The sequence below is a fragment of the Harpia harpyja genome, chromosome 1 (assembly GCF_026419915.1).
Source record: "Harpia harpyja isolate bHarHar1 chromosome 1, bHarHar1 primary haplotype, whole genome shotgun sequence".
Taxonomy (NCBI): domain Eukaryota; kingdom Metazoa; phylum Chordata; class Aves; order Accipitriformes; family Accipitridae; genus Harpia; species Harpia harpyja.
The window spans coordinates 105,126,356-105,151,102 of record NC_068940.1 but is presented as its reverse complement, the minus strand read 5'-3'; the positions used below and the strand labels follow the sequence as shown (position 1 = coordinate 105,151,102).

The 24,747-nt window shown below is 39.2% G+C and overlaps 1 protein-coding gene across 5 annotated transcripts in view; it reads right to left on the bottom strand.

The window, feature by feature from the left end:
- ADCYAP1R1 (ADCYAP receptor type I) overlaps positions 1-24,747 on the bottom strand; it is a 149,010-nt gene that overhangs the window by 31,792 nt on the left and 92,471 nt on the right. For 4 of the 5 annotated variants that reach the window (XM_052807956.1, XM_052807960.1, XM_052807979.1 and 1 more), the window contains exons 5-12: positions 13,558-13,593; positions 12,862-12,903; positions 10,991-11,094; positions 10,338-10,435; positions 9,738-9,870; positions 7,838-7,991; positions 4,683-4,743; positions 533-602 (exon numbers count right to left, since the gene is read on the bottom strand). In XM_052807956.1, the coding sequence (XP_052663916.1) occupies positions 533-602; positions 4,683-4,743; positions 7,838-7,991; positions 9,738-9,870; positions 10,338-10,435; positions 10,991-11,094; positions 12,862-12,903; positions 13,558-13,593 (698 nt within the window). The remainder of the gene's footprint in view (positions 1-532; positions 603-4,682; positions 4,744-7,837; positions 7,992-9,737; positions 9,871-10,337; positions 10,436-10,990; positions 11,095-12,861; positions 12,904-13,557; positions 13,594-24,747) is intronic. The other variant, XM_052807969.1, reaches the window with a different exon arrangement.

The following is a 24,747-nucleotide window of genomic DNA, read 5'->3' as shown; positions in this document are numbered from 1 at the left end:
CCAACTAAAGAAAGGATAGATACCTCATTGAAAATTAAGCATATTGCACTATGTCCACAATACTATTATAAAGCTAATATTAGCTAAAATAAACATAGCTGTGAAATTAATTCCATCCGACAGACACAATTCAGTTTCCCAGTCACTTGCACCTAGTATCATTTTAGATGCCCTGGGGTTTCCCACTTGGCCTTCAACTGCCATCCCAGGTGGCACCATTCCCATACATCCCGTGTCATATCTGCCAGCCCCAAGAAAATGCTCCATATGCTCTAGGGTTTTACTTATGGCCTTTGGTATCTGTTTAAGTGACTGAATAACTCCTTGTCTATATGGTCTTTGCAGACGGTGCAATATCACTTAACATGTACTAAACCTTCTTTGTAACAATAGAATTAACATTGTGGATGGGAAATGGTGGACTGCCAGACAAGCTGTCCAGTGGTCCATAGTTTGTAAAGCCATTTGAAGCTATTTGCATCAGTTACTTGCCCTCAGAAGTGTTGAGGAAACACCTCTGAGTGCTACTTACCATGATTGATCCGACCACAGGACCCTTGATCACCCACCACAAGGCAGTGTTGTCATTCATGTCCCAGCAGCTGCAGTCGTTAATGAAAGAATGGGGTGGGGAAAGAGGAGGAAAGCAAAAGATGAAGGTGTAACAAGGAAGTTAATAAACTTACAACAATTTTTAAGTGGGCAGAGAGTAGGAGATTGGTCTTGTAGCTAAATTATCTGAGTTCAAAGGTACTACTTCTTTAGTCTATCCCTGTTGTAGCTTGCTTTTACAGCCTTTACCCAACTTACCTGAAAGTAAAATAAATATTTTTGTGGCAATTTCAATGGTACCTCTTACTAGGCAGTTTAGACATTTTGGAAAATGTCTTTATGTACTTCTGTGTCTGCAGTACAACTGTAAAATTGTCCCTATAAGCTAACATCTGTGTAGAAGGGAAAAAAAGACAAGGATACCTCACAGGATAAGAGATGGTTATTCCAAAGTTTGATGTCTCAGTTGCTTGTCCAGGGTTAACAGATAGGAGTGTTAGTTCTTGACCCTGATATGAGGATTCTTACACATATCTAGTACACCAGGATATACTAGGGGACTGGTTGTATTCACATATAGGAATGGTTTTCCACTCATTTGGTGGCAAGTCCTACCAGGGAGCAAGGATTCATCTGAAAAGGTTCAAGTACTGGACAACAGTTGGGGCCAGCTCCTTTTTTAAGCTGTTGGGAGTGAGTGATCATAAATAAAATGGCGTTTCTACCTCAGCATTTAAAATCTTCCAAGGATTCTGCAGAAGTTTATTCTATATGGGTGCATTTGGACATTCATTTGTAGAAAAAGCTAATTACAGGACCCATATACATATGGGGTTTTAATGTTAACTTATATTTTTAAAGCTAGAAAAACAAAAATAATGAAAAAAATCTTGTTTCCCCTGTCACACCACCCCACCCTGCTACACTATTTTAAGTCACTAAGAATTTGATTGTCAGTTAAAAATTTTCTTTTATTTGTCTCCGCTTTCTTCCCCACATGCTTCCCTCTAGAAAATATAAAATCACAGAAAAATATCTACTTTGTACCTGCAGTTCTGAGAAGGAGGGTTTCCCTCCCACTGGGACAACAGCCAAAAGTCCCAGCAGTGGTTGTCATGGTGCATTTGTCAGATGCCAAGAAACAATTTGGAAGAACATGCAGGAATAAAACACTGCTGATCTTATGAGAGCTTAATGCAACTTCTGTGTCATTTATATAGTAGTCTGGTAGCATCTGGGGGGAAAGTGAAAATCTTTAAACAAAACTATATAAATGTGTAGGTGTGAGGAGGCAGACTTAAAATTCCCTCATCAAGAATTACTTATTTTTGCTTCCGTCTATGAAGTCTAAAAACTTAAAATCCCCCAAAATCTATGGACTGATGGCTGAGATTTTCAAATGCAAAGTAACATTTCTGAATTACCTCACTTTGGATGCCCAACTTAAAATATTTGAAAGAGGACAAATGTTCAGAGGGAACTCCTTCTTACCCACAGCCTGGAAATCAGGTTCTTTTCAGTTATTGACAATTGTATGCCACAAAACAAAAGCACCTCAAATCACCAATTATCTTTTTAATTCTTTGTATGCATTTATAAATTAGGTCCCCTCTTCTGAAATTTATCCACTGTTTGCAGAGGTCAACCTCTCTAAGATGCACATTAAATCTACTCTGAAAGTCTTTAGTGAGTTGACGATTGCTGGAAGAATCTGGGCAAATTCTAATATTAACATGGCTGTACAAACAAGCATTGATGTATGGCAATTTGTCTGTTTAGAAATGAGAAATTACAGGGGATGGAATCTACCTGCTCTAGTTCCAGTCATCTATATTGAAGACACCTACAGCCCAGCTAATTATCCCAGACTCTGGTTGGGACAAATAGACACTTAGAGGGTGTTGTAGGGGTTTTTCTGCACTGATGTATTTTAAATGTGTATTCTGGGGCGATACATCATCCCCTACAAATTCTTCTTAGACCTGTTCCTCTCTTTTTGCAGGATGTGTCCCCAGCAAGCTCAGTTGCCAATGTCTACCTTGTAGATGTCAACAATGAATTAGATCAAGCTCACACAAAGGTTTTTTCAAGGTCTTTTTTGGTCCAGTCCCTGTGACACCTATAGGATGGATGTAGTGGAATAAACACCATCTTTTCCTCAGATGAACATGACCAGAAGGAAAAAAAGCAATGCACAACAGAACAGTCTGTAGTATCAGCCAACAAGCTGTTCTGCGTAAACAGGCTCCCTAATTTCTTTCAAATGCATTGCTACAGTGGGAATCAGACACACAGGACTCTTTTTCAGGATGGATGAAGGGAAGGGAGCCAGTGGGATGGGGGAGGGATGCGATTTCCATTTGAAAAGGCCAGAGTCTGAGCTCGGTTACATCTCTGGTGTACATCTGGAATAACTCCATTTAATTCAGTAGCAGAGCTCTGGGTAAACAGACAGTTGCATTTATCGCCACAAACCTGTCACTTAGTGATGTGAATCAGGAGCTGAAGTCAAGGGAGCTCTGCCAGTTTTATAAGGAGCAAGCAGGAGGAGATTCAGACTCGGAGTCTGTATTTTAGTCTATGCCTTTGCGACTGTAGTTTCCCAGTTCAGTAATTTCTGCAATGTTTTCAGGCTCGTTCTGGCTTCTCCCCCACCCCCAGAACAATGCTTGCTGATTTTTAAAAAGTAACCAATGAGACGCTCAGCTAGAATCTGTCTAAATGTGTTGCATGCTAAACAGCTTCTCTAACTAAAAGAAAAGAAAGGTGTTTTTTTTCTTCTTCTTCTTTTTCCTTCTGTGAGACATTCCCCCTACCAGCAAAATGCAAGGACTGTTTGGACTCCTAAGAAAAATTAATGCGTTTAGGACCAGTGTTGTAATTATAATAATGACACAACAGGGGTTTCTGGCTTGTTTTGCATGGAAAGAAATGATTTAATTTGTTTTAATGTCAAAATAGAACATTGGGTCAGAGCACTGGCCTCCCCAGTGGAGGAAGGGCTTTATGTCCTTTCCAAAAAGAGCATGAAAGAACAAGGAGGAAGAAAACCTGACAGAACAGTGAGCCTCATGCAAATTTTGGATCCAGGTTATCTCTAGTATAAGGCAAAATTAAAACCTAAGCCTAAATCTCTCGGAAATGGGACTTGGGTACACGATCCCTTTCACTCAGATCAAGGTTTTCAAAGAACCAAATATTTTCCAAATTTTATTCAGTCTCCCTCATTCCCAGGATTTTTCTAACATTTCACCAATTTCAAACATAGCTGTCCTGAAAAAACCTTGGTAAGTTTGTATTTTCAGGGTGTACATATATGTCCATTCCTACCAGCTATGTCTGCTGCTCCATCAGACCAGTCAATCTATTGACTACTGAGATGTGCAGGACCATCTCTGTGAGCAGCCTCTCCTTCTGGTCCCTTAGAAAAAGATAGAGGATATTTGCAGGATTTTTCCCTACTGAAAGAGTCCACTTGGGTGGAATCTACCCTCTTGAATTCTTTCTGAAATTATTCCACGTCCTCATTTTTTTCATACAGAAGACAGGATGTGGATTTCTGTCTCACCCCTACTCATCTCCCCCACTAGATTTATGGAGAAAACTCTTCAAGGGGAAGCTAAACTCCTAATTGCCTTTGTAAATCAAAGCTCAGCAACGTCTTGTGCAGATTTCACTCGTTGCATCAGAGATATCTGCAATAATTTCTGCGGCTGAGCTCTTCACCTTCATCTTCCTTCATAATCAGTTGGAAAGGAGTAAACAATCACAGGTGTGATTCAACAGACAGCTGTTTTAAGATGAGAGAAACCATATCTTGGGCTCCTACTAGTTTAACTGGGCAGGGAATAGAGGGCCACTGGGTCAGCTGCATGTTTACGGAGTAGATGCCTACATCTTTTATGAATTCACCAGCACACTAGGGACATAAACATCGAACTATGGCTATTTATGCAGATGAACAGGAAAGTACTCCGGGTTGAACACTGGACCTAAACTACTTGCATACCCAAGTCAATGTCAGAAATGGAAGGAGAAATTAGTCATGTCCTCTGATCACTCTATTTCTGTTTCATCCTTGCCATTGTGCTGAATGTACGTGAAATTATTTCCCCTGCAGCAATACGTACCCCGTATCATCAAAGTGAAGTCTCAGCACTGCCCAGACAGTGACACAAATTGTTGGGGTACCTGCAGAAGATAAGATGGTGATATCATTAGCGGTCTAGACACATTTACTACCCAGCAATGAGCACTTTTTGCAACCTCTCCACTGAGGTTTTATTTCCTAATACCACTTAGCACTGGTGCATGAAACAATGCAATTCATTACATTAATTCAGAGCTCCAGAAACATCTGTCTCAGAGGATGGGTTAATCTTGGTGGGATAGCAGAAGCAAAAGTGATAACAGGAAAGAATGATGTTGTTTCAGGTTGTTATTGCTCAAAGCTGTTGTACTGCAACTTGTTGCATGAACAGTAAAACAGAGTCTGTACAAAATAAAAGCAGTGACATCAGCTTCCATGTCTACAGCTACTGTAATTATGTAATAATTGCAGAGTGGCAGATGTTGAGCTGTAATGGCTGTATTGTACTCTTTGTATTCTTATGTGGTTTTGTTGTAAATTATTTGCATATATTGCATTTTCTCTGTTATTGTGTAAATAACTGATTTTGCTTTATTTATTCAACCAAAACAAATCAGGAGAGGATAGTTTTCCTTTACTCACAGGAATATTTCATTCTTTTTCATGAAAAAAAGAAAACCCAAACCCCCAAAAGAGAATACTGGGAGCAAGAATTTCATTTCTGTTTCATATATTTCTTTACTCTTTAAAAAATGCATGGAAAATAAATACAAATTAAATCAAAACAGTAAGAATCCACTGAGAAGCCTGGATTTATTTTCCTTGCTGAAAACAATAGAAGTGTGGTTTTTCAGTGGAAATATTTTTATAAAATAATGCAGTCTTGTGAGACAATGCTGGGTAAGTTGGGTCTACATTTTATAGCAAATAAAATCTTTGACTAGGAAACTGCCTGCATCTATTCAGGCACCACTGGAAAGATAAAGTGCTAAAAAGCAAACAGAACAAGGACCTTGATAACCCCAGCTTGCACCAGTGAACGAGACTGTCATAAGTTGACAGGAACAATTATGTTTCATGCATTTTGCAAGGCTGTGTTGATATTACATTAATTAGTCATTCGACTGAATCCACTTAGGTGAATCTTTGTCAAGTCTCATATTCCTGCTATCAGAAATAAAAATATCCCTGTTAGACCTAGATGACTGATGAAACCCTCCTCCTTTAAAAGAAGCACACACAGAAACATTTGAAAGGAAAATGATAAAAAGAAATAAAATGACAGGCTTTGGGGAGAAGAAATCATGCATATTTAATTTAAATTGAAGTCTGCTTTTCTCACGTGAGAATACCTAGAAAACATTGAGATCTTTGTGCACTTAACAGATGCACAATAATAAAAATAATCTTTAAAGATCAAACATGGGTCTCACGTGCTATCTAGTTTGCAATGATTTGCACTACATAAATTTTGATGGTGTGAATAGTGTTCCAAGTCTGAAATATGGGCAGGAAGGCAGAATTAGACTAAATGTGTCATAAAAATATAGTTCAAAAAGCATGTTTGAGATCAGCTTGGAGTTTTGAACCATCTGCTATATAGATATACATACACTCACATTACTTTTCTTTACATCAAAAGAGAGATATGTATCTTCATCATCTTCTTATCAGCTTCTGAGTAACATTAGAAAACAGACGAGCCCCAAAGGCTGAGAAGAGAGCTATTCTTGCTGACTATGTCTCTGCCCTGAGTAAGGAGCAGGCATTAGCAGAGAACTCAGGAAGACAGCAGTCTATCTGGAGAACTTAGCAGCATATTGCATATTTAAGAGGAAAAAATTGTCTGGTTTGACACAGCCATATGTAGTTCTCATTAATCAAATGAGGACACTGATGCGCTCAGCACATTTTTCAGAAACAGATTAACATCCAGATGCTGCAAAATGCTGAGCTCTTGCTTATTGCTGCTTCAATGCACCTCCTCCCCATCAGCTCTGAGTTGAGGGGCTGCTTTTGCCCTACATGACTTCCATCCAGAGTTTGGAAGTGCTTCTGTTTTTGCAAAGTGCCAATTTAAGTTGAAATATGCAGAAGAAAATATTGTATTTAAAAAAACCCCAAACATCTGCCTTTTCAGAATCTCTTAGTGTTATTAATGTATATTATTGACACTGAACAGCTAGATCTTATTTATAGTATTTAACTCAAGAACAAATATTCTGAGGTTGCATTACAGAATCAATCCATCTGGGTAGTTCTTACATTACAGAGACTGATTTAAAAAAAAAAAAAAATCAGTTAATATGGTGTGTTGCAATATTCTCACATTCAGATGAACCTACAGATATGAAATTTGTGCAAACAATTAAAGGAACCCAACCTCTGATTTATGTTCAGATTGCAAAAATTTACACGTTGTTTTCTTTTATAATTGTCACATTTGCACGTACATAACCTCCATGTTCTCCCTGAAAACAGTCTAATATCTCAGCTAAAATGTGCTTCTACATCTGTAGGGAGTACAAGGGGAACTCTGAACATCTTTTTCCAATAGCCATCCTTTTCCAATAGCCTTTATGTGCCATAGGTTATTGCTAATCACTTGTTCTCTATACCACTATATATCACTTTATATTCACCAGCTCATTTCTGCACAAAAACATCAGCGAAGAACTGTTTGAATTAACATGTTGCAGGAATCAATTTATCTCCAGAAGGCCAGCATGAAAAATAATTACACTGGTTATCATCAGATAAATGGCCTTTCTGAAACAAATCTTGTGGCTTCCCATTGCAAGTTTCCATTTCCCACCCAGGTATGATGAGCATATGTGGATACCCTTCAGATTTGTTTTCAATTTAGCTATTATCTGGAAGAAAGGCACAAATGAAGTCTTAGAAAATGGACTAGACTTAGCACTGCATGTTTGATTAAGTTGAAGAACTTGGCATTAAGTTCTTATCTTGTAGAAGGCAATTCTCAGTTGTGGACTACATCTCTGCAAGAGATGTGGTGTCCTCCAGGTTTCAGTTCAACTCTATTCAGACAAAAAAGCACAACACGGTTTGGTCTGCAGTGGTACTTCTGTACAAAGACTAAAACGATACTTTGAGACTGTATGTGGAAATATTTGATGTTCGTGGAGTCGTCTTGCACACTGAGACACGTTTGAGACAAGAAATGTCACGTACCCCAGCCAATAATAGTGTACCAGTAGAAATATCTCCTCTCTGGGAAAAAGGTTTCTACCAATAAAGTGAAAAGGTACAATCCCTCAATGAAAAGCCAGAAGTAGTTGGACATGACGCAGTAGTGAAAAAACACCATCACTGCTTTGCATTCCACCTGCAGGGAATCAAGAAAAGCAAAGTTATTTCTATGTTGTTTCCACCTAACAGATAGAGAAAATGCTTTCAACCTCTCCAAATCTCTTAGTGGAAAGGAACACAGTTGGGACTAGTATTATACACTTTTAATATTAAAGTTTTAAAAGCAAGAGAAGAATGTGAGGTGCCACTTAGAGAGCGAAGCCTGAAAGGGCAGGTAGCCAATTTTACCAGTGGGAGGCGGTCGATGAGCGTCTGCAGACAGCTTGAGAACGTCTTGCGTTAGTGGGAGTTCACATCATCAATGAACGTTAATTGCTAGCTTTAAGCCCCCTTCCAAAGATTAAGTGCAGAGAAGAAAAGAATCCAGTTGTGTATTGAGAAACCTAAGGAAGGATGTGAAATGGCAGGATGATTGTAGAAAGCCCTGAGAGTGGGATCAGAAGGGATGCACCCTCCTGTGTGCAGTTGAGAATTGTACTTCCTTGCCATTTGCGGGTGTTGTCACTCAGGGACAGAAAATGAAAGTAAGCGTAAGTGTAAAGAAAGCGGAGTGATTTACTGTAAAAAATGATAGAAGCTTTCATTCATTTACTGGGGGGAAAAGCAGCGGACAAAAGAAAAAAGAAAAAAAAAAATACTCCAAAAGCCTTAGGTGGAAACCAAGGTCTATCGTGACTGTGAGAGTAGGACACACTTGTCTTTGCAGAGTTGTATCCCAGTGAGACTTCATTAGCCCATAAACGTAGGACTTTTCAACACATCAGAGCAGAATCAGTGTTTAAACTGGAAGCTCCTGCCTGGGGCAGTGGGAGGCTGACAGTTTTGACTGGTTCCCAATTGCACTCCATCCTCGGGGACTAATCTACAACCTATATGGTTTGTTTAAACCATCAGAACTTGAGTTTCTTCATGTTTTATGCTTCAAGTGTTTCAAAACAGAGGCAGATGCCACCATTAGAAGAGTGGTATGAACAAACTACAGATCTAACACGGCTTCAGCTTTATCATGGAGAAGAATTAAAAGCAAAAACTAGTTTCAATGACAAAGAAAAGGCTGACTAAGAAACTACACAGCTGCACTTTCCTTGTGGAAGTGACTCACAGGGAATTTAGCTCATAACTGGATGGATAAAGGAGATGTCAGTTTGGGAACTCACTGTAATTCCATCATAATTACACCCAGTGAGCTGATTTATCAAACCAAATACTAGCCTTAAATGTGAAAAGAATTGGGATTTACATGTAATACATAGCTAACTGCATCTGTGAAAGAGACTGCTTTCCATGAAACTATACACTTCAGAGACAAACATGTGGCTAATACTAATGATTTTTTGAGAGTGTGACCATCAGTGGTACTTTCTATGTCTGAATGGTCACCCTGTTTACACATGACTCTGCCTGACATCCAGAACAAATAATGTTCTGGAGAAAAACAGACCTTCAGATGAAGGAAATTGCTTGTGTCTGCTCTCATCCCACCTATCGCTACACAGATCTGTGAAAGGGAGAAAGAACCTGAGCAGAGTCAGAAACCAAAACCTGTAGGTTTATCCCGAAGGACAGACCGCTGGACACTGATGTCATCATGAGACAGTAACATCCACAGTTTTGCTGTGAACTGGGAGAGAAGGTTACCGGCAATTATCTTCTCTCCCAATAGCTTCTCAACCTATGATACCCAACAGACTGCTGCCTGCCTCACGATTTTTTGTTATCTCATGCTGAAAATAATAAAGGCTTTGGCTTTGGTTTTACTTACCGTTGAGATAAAACAGTGGTTGCCATCCTGTTCAGCATAAAGAACCCCATCTTTAATGAATACAGATATTGCACGTAAGATGAATGAAACAAAGAGGTTCATGTGGATAAAATTTCGAGTGCAGTGAAGCTTCCTAGGGAAGAAAGAGCAAGGGAGAGGAAAAGAAGAGCAAAAAACCAACTTTTCTTTCATGGAAATAGTACACTAGGCCTATCTGCACACACGGCCAGAGCACCTTGGTGCTAAGAATAGCAACATCGGAAAGCCAGGAGTGTGGACAGTACTGACCCTAAACCTGACCAAGAGGAAGATTTGGAGATTTTCCTGTAAAAGCATGCAGGGTGGCATAAAATAGACCCAGTCCAATGCAGCTTCTGCAGTTGCATAAAATAGACCCACAGCTTCTGCAGTGGCATTTACAACCTACTGAAATGTGACTACTGGCATGTGTCCAAGCTGGAGGAACAACTCTATTAAAGTGTTGTCTCCCTCTTATTCGACATCTGGTGAGATAAAAGCTTGAACATTTTTTGGGGGCAGATGAGCTCCAGTTTCTTTCCTTCAGAGACTGCACAGCTCACTGCTCGTGGCCTGACTCACCTGAAACGACACAGGATAACCATGGCAGTGGTGAGGGAAACAAGAGAAGTGCTGTATCCCACTGTGTACAGAGCCTTCACAGACAGATAGTAGTAATCCTTGGGAGGCAAACAACACACGGTTAAACGGTTCATTTACGGTCACATCTTCTTTACCCTATCAACATGCAGGGGGAACCATAGGCAGGATTTGTTTCTCGGACAGCCTGGTTGTTTTCTCCTCTTGGTTCCCCTAAGATCTCACTGTGTATTAGAGCATTGCTCTATGTCTGGCATGCCCTTGGGTCTGCATACTGTGAAGCTTAGTCGACAGTGAGCTAGCAAAGGCTGTCTATATTTCTTTGAGCACTGTACATGAGTCTGTAGAAAAAAAGTAGTTGGCTAAGGGATTCTTCAGTCAGTAGGGGAAGAACTGGGGGCTAAGCCATGCTTCTAGAAGTTACAGGCTGTATCAACAGTCAACACTCATATTCTGGAAATATTCAGTACAGGGCTAGGAAGGATTTAAATCTCGCCTCTCACATTTTTGTGCCCATAAATACCCGATTGTTTCATTCTCATGACCATCAAATCAGAACATGACCAGAGGCTGGACAAAAAGCAGCCTGCCGCTCCTCCCTTTCATTTGTTTTTAATTATAAGATTAATTCCCACCTGGTTATCGGACTCTGTTTCATTTTCATCAAAGCCGCAGGCATCATAATAATGAGGAAAAGGTTCAGACCAGCCATCTTCAGTGCAGTTTCTGCTGATGTCACCTATGCCAAGTAGAGCTGGGAATGTGACATCGCTGAAGCAAACCCCAGGACATACCCTCCGCCCCCTTGGTACGTGACCAAAGAAAACCCCACAGTACTACTGGGGGTACTATTTATCTGGCTATCCATAGAAGACTTTAATGGCATTTTGAAAGTTTAATGACATCTTTAATGACCCAGGTCTACAATAGGCACCTACAGATGTCTACTACTACAGCTGGTCACCAGAGAGTCAAAAAGATTTAACCAGTGTAGTCAGTGCCTCCAGGCCACCGAAGATCTCATTCTCAAGAGGATACCTAAACCAGGGGCCAGCTAAATGTCCATTTCTCTCCGTTGACTCCAAAAGGCATCTAGGGAACACAGCTTTGATGTAGATATCTACACTTCAGATGGCTAAAGGGTAAGTCAGTACTTAAATATAGGGACTTTGTGCTGTTTAAGATGATCTATATCTGAGGGATATGCATGGGACTGGCAAGAAAACACAAGGCTAATATGATTTTTGGAGCAGCTGCTGGAAGCCACGCAGGATACTGTAGGATATCTAAAATAGCCATTATATGTCTATGGAGAGGCAGCTGGGTTGTTCTGCTATAGTCAGATAACATGTATCCCACTCATTTATCTTCAAGCCTAGGCTCTGATCTGAGAGTGACTTTGTGAGAAGGGTCTGTAGGAAAACACAGGAAAGATGGAGCAGGAATGTCTTCCCTGACTCTGCCTTCATAACAATATATTCATTTACATCTCCAGAAGCTCAGTGTGGCATCAGCTGACAATTTCAAACCTGTTTCAGAGCTTCTCACATTGCTCTACCTATTATTTGTTCCAAACCCAGTTTATAACCTTACTCTAAAGCAAGTGTTTGTAAGGAGGCTCAGAGAAAACCTCATTCTCCTTTTCTCTCTTTTTACCCTAATTGTTTGGCTAATCTTATGTAAGGACTAGCTCCTAAATGGCTTTCACTGACACAGTCAAAAGGCTTAAAACTGTATTGGGAAGCAGGAGCTGGGGGTAGAAAAGGAAAGTGTCTCTTGACACTCACTTTGTTCCTGAGGCTGCCCTAAGGTGGGATGGCCCCCGTGGTGCTCTTTTTAAGCACCATTATTCTTGCCAGAGCTCAGTAACCTGGTTGAAAAATTAGAGCTGGGCTGCACTTATTCCTCTCCAGCACAATAGAACAGTTTCCATTTATCAAACTATTACAGTTCTTGGAGTTGGAGCTGTACCTTGACCAAAATTGATGGAAATTTCCAAGTTGTGGGTGTTTTTTTTTTTATTAAGGTTGCGCTGCTTCGCATTCTTAGAGCAGTTTAGTAAAGTAGCTCATAACACTAGCAGTGACCTTATTTTTAGAGAATCTGTTTGCCATCCATGCAGCAGAATATGTCTATTTAATCACAGCATTCATTTAAGAACATTGCATTACCTGGCAAATTTTGGTAAATTACTCTTGCACATCCATCCCTAATTTTCTGTGGAAAATAACCACTGAATCACGGTGTTGACTTTCTTTAAAACCATTTAGTAATTACTGCTAAGCAGGTAGATATAATTTATAACAACATACTTGCTAGATTGCAAGGCTCAACGGTGGAGGAATAAATTTTCATAATACTGCTAAAAGTAACGTACCAGAAAATGTGTCACCATAATTAGAACTGATTAGAAAATAATACCTAAATGGCAGGAGAAAAAACTTGGAGCTTCCTTTTTAAAAGAGTTAAAATAAAAAGAGAAACATTCCATGGTTCTGTTTCTTACCTAGGGGAGACTGGGCTGTGCTTTCCAGCAGGTCATAATCACCTATAAAAGTGGAAATTTGGTATGAAATTGTTTTGATTGTGTTTTCTATTAGGACCCAAAGTGGTCTCTGCGGAAATCAGTGAGTAGATTCCAATTGATTTTTATTTGTATGGATCAGGCCCAAAGGTAATAAATACTTGATTCTGTCTTTTCAGGAAGTAAATACAGTTTTACTTGTGACTTTAAATCAAAGCTGAACCTATAAAATTAGAAAATTGCTACTGAAAGCAGCGAGCACATAGCTAAAAACACATACAGTCAAACTAGGACCAATTTTATTGTAAAAATGTAGATGTCAAATATTGTATCTTTAGAAATTTACATTTATAATCCATAGGTATTTAAGTATGGTCAGTTTTCGCAGAACTCATGAAAAATTATTTCCATCCATCAATGACAAAAAGCAATAATTAATTGGTTTTAAGTAAGATAGTTTAATTTTGTGGGTTTAAGTTAGATCACATCGATTTCTAGAAACTTACCAGATTTTTACTTTCACTTTTTATCAGAGTATTACAAATTATTACACGTATTCATTATCATAATGGCTAATACACAAACAACTTTTCAATAATCCAATATTATCATGTGCTCTACATACAATTTTTTGAGAACAGAGGTACATAGGAGGTAGTCAGCACAACTGGTCCATACCTGCATGGTTTTGCCCCAAGTTATCTACTTCCCAACCTGAAATTAGAAGAATAAAAATAATTCATTTGATCTTGATAGTAGCTTACTTCCCATAAGAGGAGTGGATGTAGCAGTGACCAGATAAGAACTGCAAGAAAATTTTGTTTAAATCCTTTTTTCAAGATCAGTACTGTATTTGATGGCTGAAAAGTGGTTTTCAGAAGATGGTCGATTGCATTTTATTGTTAAATCTCTGTTTATCATGGAGTTTCATCAACTTCTAGGAAAGATACGAAAAAGAGGTGGAGGGAGCTTTTTTTGTGGTTTGGTTTGGTTTGGTTTTAAGGGGGGGAGGGTTCTGAAATAAGAAGGACCCACACGTTTCCAAAATACTGTGCCAAGACCCATGCCGATTTGTGTACTAAAAATACAAAATATTACAATGCCAAATCATAAAAGTTTGAGTTTGCGTTAAAAATTTTCCTTTTCCTTTCTTTCATCCTTCCAAAATAAAACGTTGGGATTATCTCAAACCTGCCTCTCACCCACCCTACTAAGTACTTAAACCAAATTGCACTGAAGTCAGACGTCCCAAATCCTCAGTGGATTTTGGCTCAAGCTCGGTGTTGGGGAATGCACAAAGATTATGCTTAAAATGCCTTAAGCCACCGAGTGGTGCTGCTGTATCGTGCAGAGAAAGACACCGAGGAGCCCGGCAAAACTCTCTGCAAATAGCTCTGCCAGTGGCCCACCGACTAGTGAAAAAAATATTTCCAACACTCCTGCTACGGCAGGTTAAATGTTTAGGTTATCTTAGTTCTGTATCCCCTGAGCTAACCGCAGGGCTTCAGGTTGTTCTTCTTTAACCCTGAACGTATGGTCAAATCTTAACTAGGGATTGGAAAAGGTATTCACCAAACAAAGATTGATTTTGATCCTATGGGAAAGGAGAAAGACAGCATCTAAGGAAACAAAATAGTAAAGAGGATCCTTTCAGCACAGCATAAAATGCATTTTATATTTTATGCTTTTTCAAATTCCTTATCATGTAATAATTTTAAATTCATTGATTTCCCTCTCTCTAAAACAAATCAGACATGGTTTTTGTTATTCTAAGATAGAAAACACAGGATTTAATGTGAAGATGATGATGGAAGCCTAGAAATCTGAGCTGACGCATCAGGTAGGGTGTACTGTGTCTTTGAATGGATGTATTCAACATCAAACCTACACATTCGACCCACCAGTTACTTTGAAGGGTTAATACTGAAAGCCATGATGAGAACACCCTTGGTCTCCTGGCTTCTCTGCCCAACTCCAGCTGCTTTCAAGCTTTCACCTATGAAAATTCTTGGATGTTTGCAAATATTGGGTAGGTGTACTAATTCTGAAGAGAAGTCACCAGTGCTCTGAGCAAACATTTTCCAACAAAGATCGTTCGACCTGCTGCATCAGACTAAATTACCAGATGCTGCAGAAGCGCTATGGCTGTGCTTCAGATTCTTGGCAGAATAACAGGGATGCCTCTGCAGAATATTTTGGACAGATCTCTTTCTCTCCTGAGTCTACCAAACCCCAACTTTATTAACAGGTTTAATATTTTATTTATAGCTCAGCTGCAGATGCTCTGTTGCTAAAATCTGAATTCAGAATACGAACTATAGGATATCCTGTAGGAATTTTTTGCCTGTGATCTTATTAGTCAGAGGATTGAAGAGCAAACCACTGTTCCCTGATCACTGTCTTTCATAGTGTCTTTCATAACTTGCTGCCACTTAAATCAGTAGTTCATAATGGAATTGGTTCCTTACATCATGTCACCCCACTCAATAACCTGTATCTTACAATGACCCACAGAAGCAGGGTAAGAAGAAAAACTCAAAAAAGCCCTCTTTGACTCATAAAAAAACAGTTTTACTTTATCAGTTGTATAGAGTGGCTTAAATCCTGAAATGTAATATTACGAACTTTCCAGAATTCTTGTTGGAGGAAGACCAGGCCAATATTAAGTAGATTGAAGTCTGATGTTCCTGGCATGCTGGCATATTACACTGATGGCTCAGAAAAAGATCTTTCTTTAAAATTTAAATGTTTTATATTTAGCTATTATTTTCCTATAATCTAAAAAGGAGGAAATAAAAATTACCATTATTTCACTCTACATATGAGTGGTAGTTAGTCACACTGATGTTAAAATATTAGATTTTAGTTCATTTTGGATTTCATGACATCTGTAATAACAGTTAAAACATCATATTAATATAGTTTTGTGAAATGAAGAGGCTTTTTATATTAATAATTTTTTTTATATACCCAAATTATTATTGCATTTTATCTGTGTTTGGACACTATGAAGGGATTCACATTTTCAACAATGTTAATTTTCTCACTGCTGTAGGAGCAAACTTGCCTTTTATTAACATATTTTTCTATATCTGAGTCCTTGCTAATGTACTGAAGAAAGTTCCAGTACAACCTTTTACTATACAGGCTTTTAGACTTGATCAATCAACCTAATTTTCAGTAATAAGTTATGCTACTGGAAAGTCAATTAGATTTACACTGAACATTATGCCCTGAATTACAACTACTAGTCAAAGTTTGTCTAATGAGTGTTGGGATAACATACACACATATACAATTATATTTGCGTGTGTATGCATGTATATATTTATTTTTAATATATATGTATATATAAACACACAATGAGGGAAGATACAGCCACCATCTGGCATTAAATTTCTGCGTGCTGCTGCTGCCCTTCTCTCTGACACCATATGTTTATGTATCGTGCACCAGAATATGGATGTTTACATGATAGATAACTGTGCCAATGGCTATGTTTACTCACATATATGAGAGTGGGGTGGAGTTCATTTGGATTATTTATGTTCTTAACATTTAATCTGTCTACATATATAGGGACAAAGCCCAAACTTACATTTGAGCTGGGGTTGTAGGAAGACCAGGAGTAGGGCAGTCCCTCTCATTTTTCAGAGTATTACCCTGAAACTGTATTTTTGTGGTTTTTTTTTTTCACCTGAGTGCCTTTCTGATTCTAGAGAGACCTCAGCAAATTTACTCTAGTGTCAGTCATTTAACGGGCAAAATTATAGGGCACCTCACTGCATGGGCTTTCACAGGAGCCCTCTCATTGCCTTACTCTTAGGACATAAACAATGAGAAGCTGGTTCATTAAACTTCACTGATGAAGCAGAGAAAGCCCATCAAGATGATTATACAATAGGCTAGATTAAATACATTACCCTCCCAGAAATGAAGAAGAAATAAAATATGCTTTTCACCTGCATTTTGACTGGAAACCCATTTTTCAGGGGTTTAATTCAAGGATTACATTCATGACTTACATGAATGACACCTGTGCTCCTCATGTGTAGTTAAATAACAGCACAGCCCAAACTATGGAAAGATGGAGCGAACAGCAGCTATTAAACAGTGTCTTAGAACACCATTTATTAAATCAATAATTGCTCACATCAGTCAATAAACTCCTGAGGAAGCTAAAGTTATCCTTGACAAAGCGCAGTTTATCCAGTGTATTGACAGATAGTGTTATTCACTATTTGACCAGACTGAATAGGTAAGTGTCACTCTTTGGGAAGTAAAGCAAATCTTCCATTAGTACTTTAACTGGCATTATTAATTAGATGTTATTTGCAGTACTACTTAGAGAACCTAGAGAAGATCCATCAAAATGCTGAACTGTCAGTTCCAAAGACTGTACAGAGAAAGGAAACACAGAAAACATTTCTTGTTTCTAATTTCTACATGAAGAGGTGAAAGAGAAGAAAAAAAAATAATCGAAGGACTTGCCAAAGGCTTCCCATAGAGTTAGTGGCAGAGACCAGAACTTTCATGCCCCTTTCTTGCACTTTTATCAGACTTTCTTCCCTGGTTTTCACTTGCCGAGTCCCAAAAAACATAACTACCTCCTCACTATCCTCCAACAGACGAGAAATTTGATGCAAGCAATTGTTGCTTTTGATTTAAAGTGAACAGGACTGGCAAAGCTAAAGCCAAGAAACAGCTTGTGTACGATGAGCCTCGGAGCTCAGTGCAGCCTTTTAGATCGTCTCCTTCGTGCCAAATTTGTGCTGGCTGCTTTCAGTGTCAGCTGGCATGGCAACTGCTTTATCTCCCATAGGTTTGTTTATCTGAACACAACTTGCGTTTAACCCTTTTGTTCCAGCATTTGTCCCTTACTAGTGGCGGGGCAGGGGAATGAAAACCTTCCAAAACTGTTCTGTCCTGAAATGGCTTGCCCACACTTTTCCCTTCTTCCTGTTTTTCCCATCTCAGTATTACGGGTTGGAGGACTGGTTCACGTAGGTAATCCTCCAAAAGGTTGGATTTTGACAGCACTGAGATCAACGTGCAGAGCTCGCGCTCTCTTTACTGCATGTTAATTCTGTCCCTTCAGAAAGTGCGGGGACTGGGGCAGAGAGAGGTTATGAAAAACATTTCCTACAATCACTTGTGCTGTCCGGCTATGTGGATAATGAGCTGGTTAGGCAGATCTGATTTTTTCCTGTTTTATATAGCCCTGATTAGAAGCTTAACATTTTATTTATAAATACGAAATAAATCAGTGAGCTCTCACACCCGACTCCACGGCATCCACCACACTGTGCCTTTTCACTCCCTTCCCTCTTGCTGCACGCTGCTCTTATGCACCAGCAATCTGTTCAGCCGGCTGGCAAAGCCGCAGTCGGGAACAGCAGTCTACTTAGCAGCTTTTCTGGGGCTTTCTGAGCTCCCCACACCGATACCGCTTGCACACTCTGCCCGCTGCTTCTAATGCGCTCTGCCCGGTCCTGTAGCTGGACACACACAATCCCACATGCACACTACCCAACCATCCCAGTTCCTTCATTACGGCTCTTTTTTTGGGAGGGAGACCTAATCCAGAATCAGTTGCTAGGGCTTTACAACCTCATTAACAGGCAGCCAGGCAAGGTTACAAAGTACATGGCCTTACAGATTCCTACACCTTTCCCTATATTAAGTGCTTTCTTCCACTATTTCCAGGGGTTTTGGTCTCTCCAGCTTCATGCCCCATAGAAGATACTTTAAACTACAGACTTAAGGTCATTAGTCACTTGGCATTTACTGTATATTGCCATTTGCCTTGTCAAAGGGAATTGTGAACATAGACCTCACACAGAAACAGTACAAAATTAAGTGGTATTGTTCCTTGTATTTAGAAAACAAGAAAACTCAGGCAGAGGAAAACTAAGGGTAAGATTGGGAAGCCTGGTTCATATTAGTATGTTTGAATGAGAACTGGTGCCTAAGGACATCTGAGGAACTGGTCCTGTGAGGCAAATTCATCTGGGTTTTAAGTCTCCTCCCATAAAGAGCAAAGAGACTGGCACTTCCAGAGGGTGATTTGTTTTAGACATCTACCATAGGACGAGGAGAACTAGCTTCTGCAACTTCTTTGTTACCCAGTGGTTTGTGCAAAATACTGCAGTAAATGCAGTGATGGAATTGATATATGAGTCCTTTCCTCCTATATCCCATATGAATTTCAGGGCACATAGTTTCATGACAAAGATGACCCAGTGAATCATGCGTGGAGATGACAGAATACCAGTGAGGTCCCATATGGAGAACATAAAGGCCACAGTACATAGGGCTGGCTGAGGCAGAACTGATGTAGATATGATCGATAACATGTAAGGGAAATGATTTCTTCCTCTTTCTTATCAAAGGCTATGAAACTAGCAGTGGACTGAGGTCACCATAGCAACTGCTAGGCATCATCTAAACATTATGCGTATCCTTCCTAGGAGGCTGGCTGTCACAGGAGCATCCATCAGAGTGCAAGATCAATGCAAATACTATTGAAGGGTCTCCTAGCTCTGAAGAGGGCAGGGGTCATATTTCAGAGAAAAGAAAATGGGTTTCAAACAAGAAACAGAAAATAAGAAACATTGCCTAATGGAGATTATCAGTTATGAAATAAGCCCCAGAGAAGAAAGCATATTAAATCACTTGCTTAAAGAATGAATGTGTGCCCACCACACCTAAAATCTTGCAATCAACTGGAACTCATTTCTCAGTTATTTGAGTCAAGAAGAGAAACAAGAATGAAGCAAAGACTACTACTAAAGGTTGAAGCATCTGCCTACATTGCACCTACAGTGATACTTCAATGTATTACCTTTTGCTGTCCAAGCGTTTTCCAAACTACTCAGCAGCTTTCAGCATGTTCCACCCTTGCACACTTCCCAGAGGAGCATGATTTTTTTATTTTCCAAGGTCAAATTAGCTTTCAGATCATATTGACAAAGGTCTTGAGCTGCATTACAGGTTTCCCCTTGCCACTGCAGGATGACATCTTGCAAAGGACCAAGGACTTGATCTTTAGGTGAAACGCTCTTGGTCATGTTGTACGTTTGAGCATCAGATGCACAGTCTTATGTCCCCATAATTTGGTGGGAAAGGCCATAAAATGTCCTTTTCCTGTAAAAAGCATCTATGAGGCCTTAACTACTTGATTGGAAATGTAGATACAGTTACTATTCTTTGATGGCAATATTTTCCTCCCATTTCCCTCTGCATTGCAGATAGACTTTGTGATGCTGTGACCAAGGAAGCATGCTTAATTATAGCTTGTCCTCCTCGCTTTAGAAAAGATGAAGTAATCCCATGGTTTTACTGCCTGTGGAAAGCCTAGGGATGAAAACCAGCAGGAAAGGACTTGTTATCTAGTAAACACTATTATCTTGCTTATTGGCAAGACATTATTTTTAACATCAACACTTGGTAGATCTCTGGTACCCATTCTTTATCTTGCAATTCTTTCTAGGACTTGCTGAACACTAAGCAACGGTAACACATATGCAATCTGCAGACAGCTTTGAAAGCTGTCCAAAACCTTTAGCTGGTACATATATATATAAAACCAGATACCTTTGCATTGAACTTGCTTCTGAGTGCTACATAGGATTTTATATAAAGTGAAGGATGGATCTAAGGTATGCACAGAGTCCTGGTTGGTTCAAAGACTAATTAAGCTCTGATGACTCATTATTATTCCCATGATGAAAATGCTATGGGATAGGTCATGTCTGTTTTTCAGAAACTACTCCTTGGTTCTGGTGTTTTTCTTCCCTTGGTTTTCATGCTGGATGTTGAAATACCCACCAGGGCACCAGGGGTGAGATATACTTGAATAGAAATCTAGACCTTTGCATTGATCTTTTGCCTTGCTTATTTGACAGGCAAATGCAATTTCCAATTTCAGTCTGCTGCAATGCTGACCTTAATTTCAGCGAGTAGCAAAGAAAACCTGCATCTTTTACTTCAGCAGTAAATGAGTGCACAATCATCTTCCAGATACATTTTGTTGTTTAGAAAGCCCCGATCTTTAACAGTCACCTTTTCTTTCTACCTATATCAAAAAATATCAATACACAACCCAAATTAATAGAAACTGTAACTTGTAAATATTTTCAACAGCTTTCACCTTGGGAAGACAATTACTTTTATTGTCTTTTCATCCAGTTTGGGAGTTACGTACCATTTACACAGTGGTACATAGTCAGCACTTAAAGACTTTACCAGGACTATTTCCCCAGAAATGACAGAAGGGCCTTCCACCTGTGAACGTGTAGTATCACTTCCCCTCTCGTAACCTCTTCTCTTGTCATCTTATTCTGTTTGATTAGGGATAACTTCTAAACTCAGACAGTAGAAAAAAGCCACAGATGGCTTCCCAAATCCAATTAACCCTGCATCCATAAATCCCGTTTTCCACCCATGATATCTCTAGTGCAGAATATATGAAGCTTGGTGTTCTTGCGACAAAGTACTTGAGTTTCTCCCAGTGTTTTTAATGGGATCAGTAATAGACTATTTTTAATTTCTTGTTCTCAGGGGCAATAAAATAAAGCTTGTTGGTTGAGCACTGAAGTCATATAACTTCCAGAGTAGCAGCAAGCCAAACACTTTGGTTCAAAAATGTGAGCATAGGATGTAACTCCCTCTTAAACTCTATGATACCTGGATACATTCTTTATTCTACTGGATTTTAATTAGGACCCCTTAATCCTGGTATCAACATAGGATGCATTTTATGTCTTTGGTAAAAATTATGCACATTTTCTCTGTCTTACATAGGAAACCATGCCTTGTAGTAATACTCTTTTGGGTGTAGCAGGTAGTGTCCTAGACTGAGCACTAGATAAACATTCTGAATTGCTGGAAGATTCAGTAAGAGCTAATCATATTTATTATTTGGATTTGTGAATGAAAGCATTTTCTCAATGATGTGGAGCATATAGCAATGCTCAGAAGCTGCCTATTATCATTTGTATTAGTTTTTACTGCAAATCAAAGATCTAAAAATATGCTCATTTCTGATCTGGCTATTGGGTTTCTTTCAATGGTCCTTTTGAGTAATGTGGCTGTATAGGTTCCAGAATATCTCAGTTGTGCAGGGTAAAGAAAGAAAAGCATGGATTTGGCTTCTGTAGATTTCCACTGCTAGGCAGTATTGCCTCTGTCTGGGAAAAAAAAGGAAAAAGTACAAAACAGAAAAAATTTTCTAGCTAGAAGTGCAGATCACTATGTTGGGGCCATCTCTAGGTCTTGCTATGTCATACTGAAATGCAACATCACACCTTGACACACTTTTCTTCTTCCTTTGCAAAGCTACCTTAGAATGCTTTAAATATATCCCATTCTAGAGTGGTTGTCTCTGGAGTCGGTACTAGGAAAGCACTGGAGAAAGCATAATATACAACAGTGACATCATGGAAGTTATAGCTCCCAGTGAAAATAAAATTGTGAATTGATGGATATCAATTGAAGAAATGAATGTTGAAGAGGAAAAGAAATTAATATTTAGGATCCCTCTAGAAGGAAAGCCACTCTAAATCTTTAACCTACTAGAACAGAAAATACTCAGGAGCTAGTATGTTTTTTCATGTGGACAGATTTTGAGAACAATCTTTTTTGTTCCCAGTCTGCATCTGAAAGGAGATGAAAAGTTCTGGTGATTTTGGAGGAGCAGAGAAGTGAAATGAGGTTTTACAAGGAAGGGTCACCAACCACACAGCATGGGATTTAACATTAAGCTTTCTGTATGACATTGACACAAGTTCAAATGTTACTCAGTTCAATTGCAGTGAAGGTTAAAGCAGAGTATATTTTCAAATTAAAAACAGCAACAGCTGGTATTTTTAGCTATATCCATAGATAATTTTTCAACAAAGCATCTCTGCAGATGACAGTTTAGTTGGTTAATATTTATTTTGTAGTATCTTTTTTTTTCTTTTTTTTTTTCTTTTTATTGCATATGGAAATCAGACATCCCAGCCCCTTTCTGAAATTCATAAAAAAACCAGCCCCCTCCAGTGACTTCATTCATCTCAAGATAAGTATTTGAGATAGGTCAGAGGAAACATCTTCTACGAGTACCCATTGCTTTCTATTTACTGAACCAGAAATCCATGTGATCAGTTCAGACTTAAACATGTAACTTCTAGATATCCAAAGCCAAGTGAGATAACTCCTACCCCCTCTTTAAGAGTAACATCGTATGGTTGGCCTGTTGTTATACAAGCAGCTGTACCTACAGGTGCTTCAGTGCTTCATAGGACAAACTTTTGGTCACATGAAAATTTTGGTGTATTAAGAATGAATATGCTATTAAATACTAGTGTCAGTGCCTAGCCTAGTTACATTTTCTAGAAACATAGCAGCAGCCAGAGCATGCTATAACAATCTATAAAATGTGTTTAACCACAACTTAGAAACATTTTAGTTACCTAATAACCCTTTATTTAAGGCACCATCATATCATGTGACTTTTTTCATTAAGCCCTCATTGAAACAAATACACTTGGCTAATCAAAATTAGCAGCAATGATAGTGAAAACTCATGCTGATTCACCCAGGAGAGTGATTATGGATGTAGACATTTCCACCTTGGGGTCACTAGTGCAAATCCAGCTGAATCTGTAGAGATTTCAAACTACTCCAGATTAAATGTTTGTTTATCTAATCAATTATGAATCTTGGTTTTGTTCCTACTGCACAGATGTCCAATAACCCCTCAAACCCAGCACTACAAGAGGTAATAGCTGTCACTTTTGCTAGTGATCCTGTAAGAAGATAAAGAAAGCAGGACATATGTTTACACTGGACTGACTACTCCTCACTTAGGGTCATACTATCACCCTGCTACAGGTCAAATGTGAAGTACAGTATTTGAACAGGTCTGTAAAAGTTAGGCAAATAATGTAAAAATATTATTTCAGCCCTTTATTTTACATAGCTCTGGTTATGATAGAGCTTTTCTTTTTTTTTTTTTTTCCCTAAAACTTATATTACTTTTTATTTAAAAAAAAATATTCTTTCCCATTAATAGGCAGCAGGTTAGTTAAGCTCTGGAATAGATCATATTGAGCTAACCTTGCCTTTGAGGAGGGAGGGGATTAGGTGACATTGGTGTCCTGGTTTCAGCTGGGATAGAGTTAATTTTGTTTCTAGTAGCTGGTATAGTGTTATGTTTTGGGTTCAGTATGCGAAGAATGTTGATAACACACTGATGTTTTCTGTAGAGTAGAGTACAGTAAGTAGAGTTTAGACTAAGTCAAGGATTTTTCAGCTTCTGATGCCCAGCCAGCAAGAAGGCTGGAGGGGCACAAGGAGTTGGGAGGGGACACAGCCAGGGCAGCTGACCCAAACTGGCCAATGTGGTATTCCATACCATGAGACGTCATGTCCAGTATATAAACTGGGGGGGAGTTGGCCAGAGTGGGGCAAATCAATGCTCGGGAGCTAACTGAGCATCAGTCAGTGAGTGGTGAGTGATTACATTGTGATCACTTGTTTTGTATATTCAAATCCTTTTATGATTATTGTCATTTTATTCTTGTTATTATTATCATAATTAGTTTCTTCCTTTCTCTTCTATTATACTGTTCTTACCTCAACCCACGAGTTTTACCTTTTTCCTTCCAATTCCCTCCCCCATCCCACTGGGTGGGAGGGAGTGAGTGAGGGCTGCGTGGTGCCTAGGTGCTGGCTGGGGTTAAACCACAACAGTCGATGATGTCAGGATTGGAGGCAGCCTGGGCTGCAGGGATGATGCACTGGAGGAGTTTGCGGTCCTGAGTGTTATGGGTCAGGTGAAGAGCAAAGTCAAGACCCTGAATTTTAGGTAAGCAAACTTCC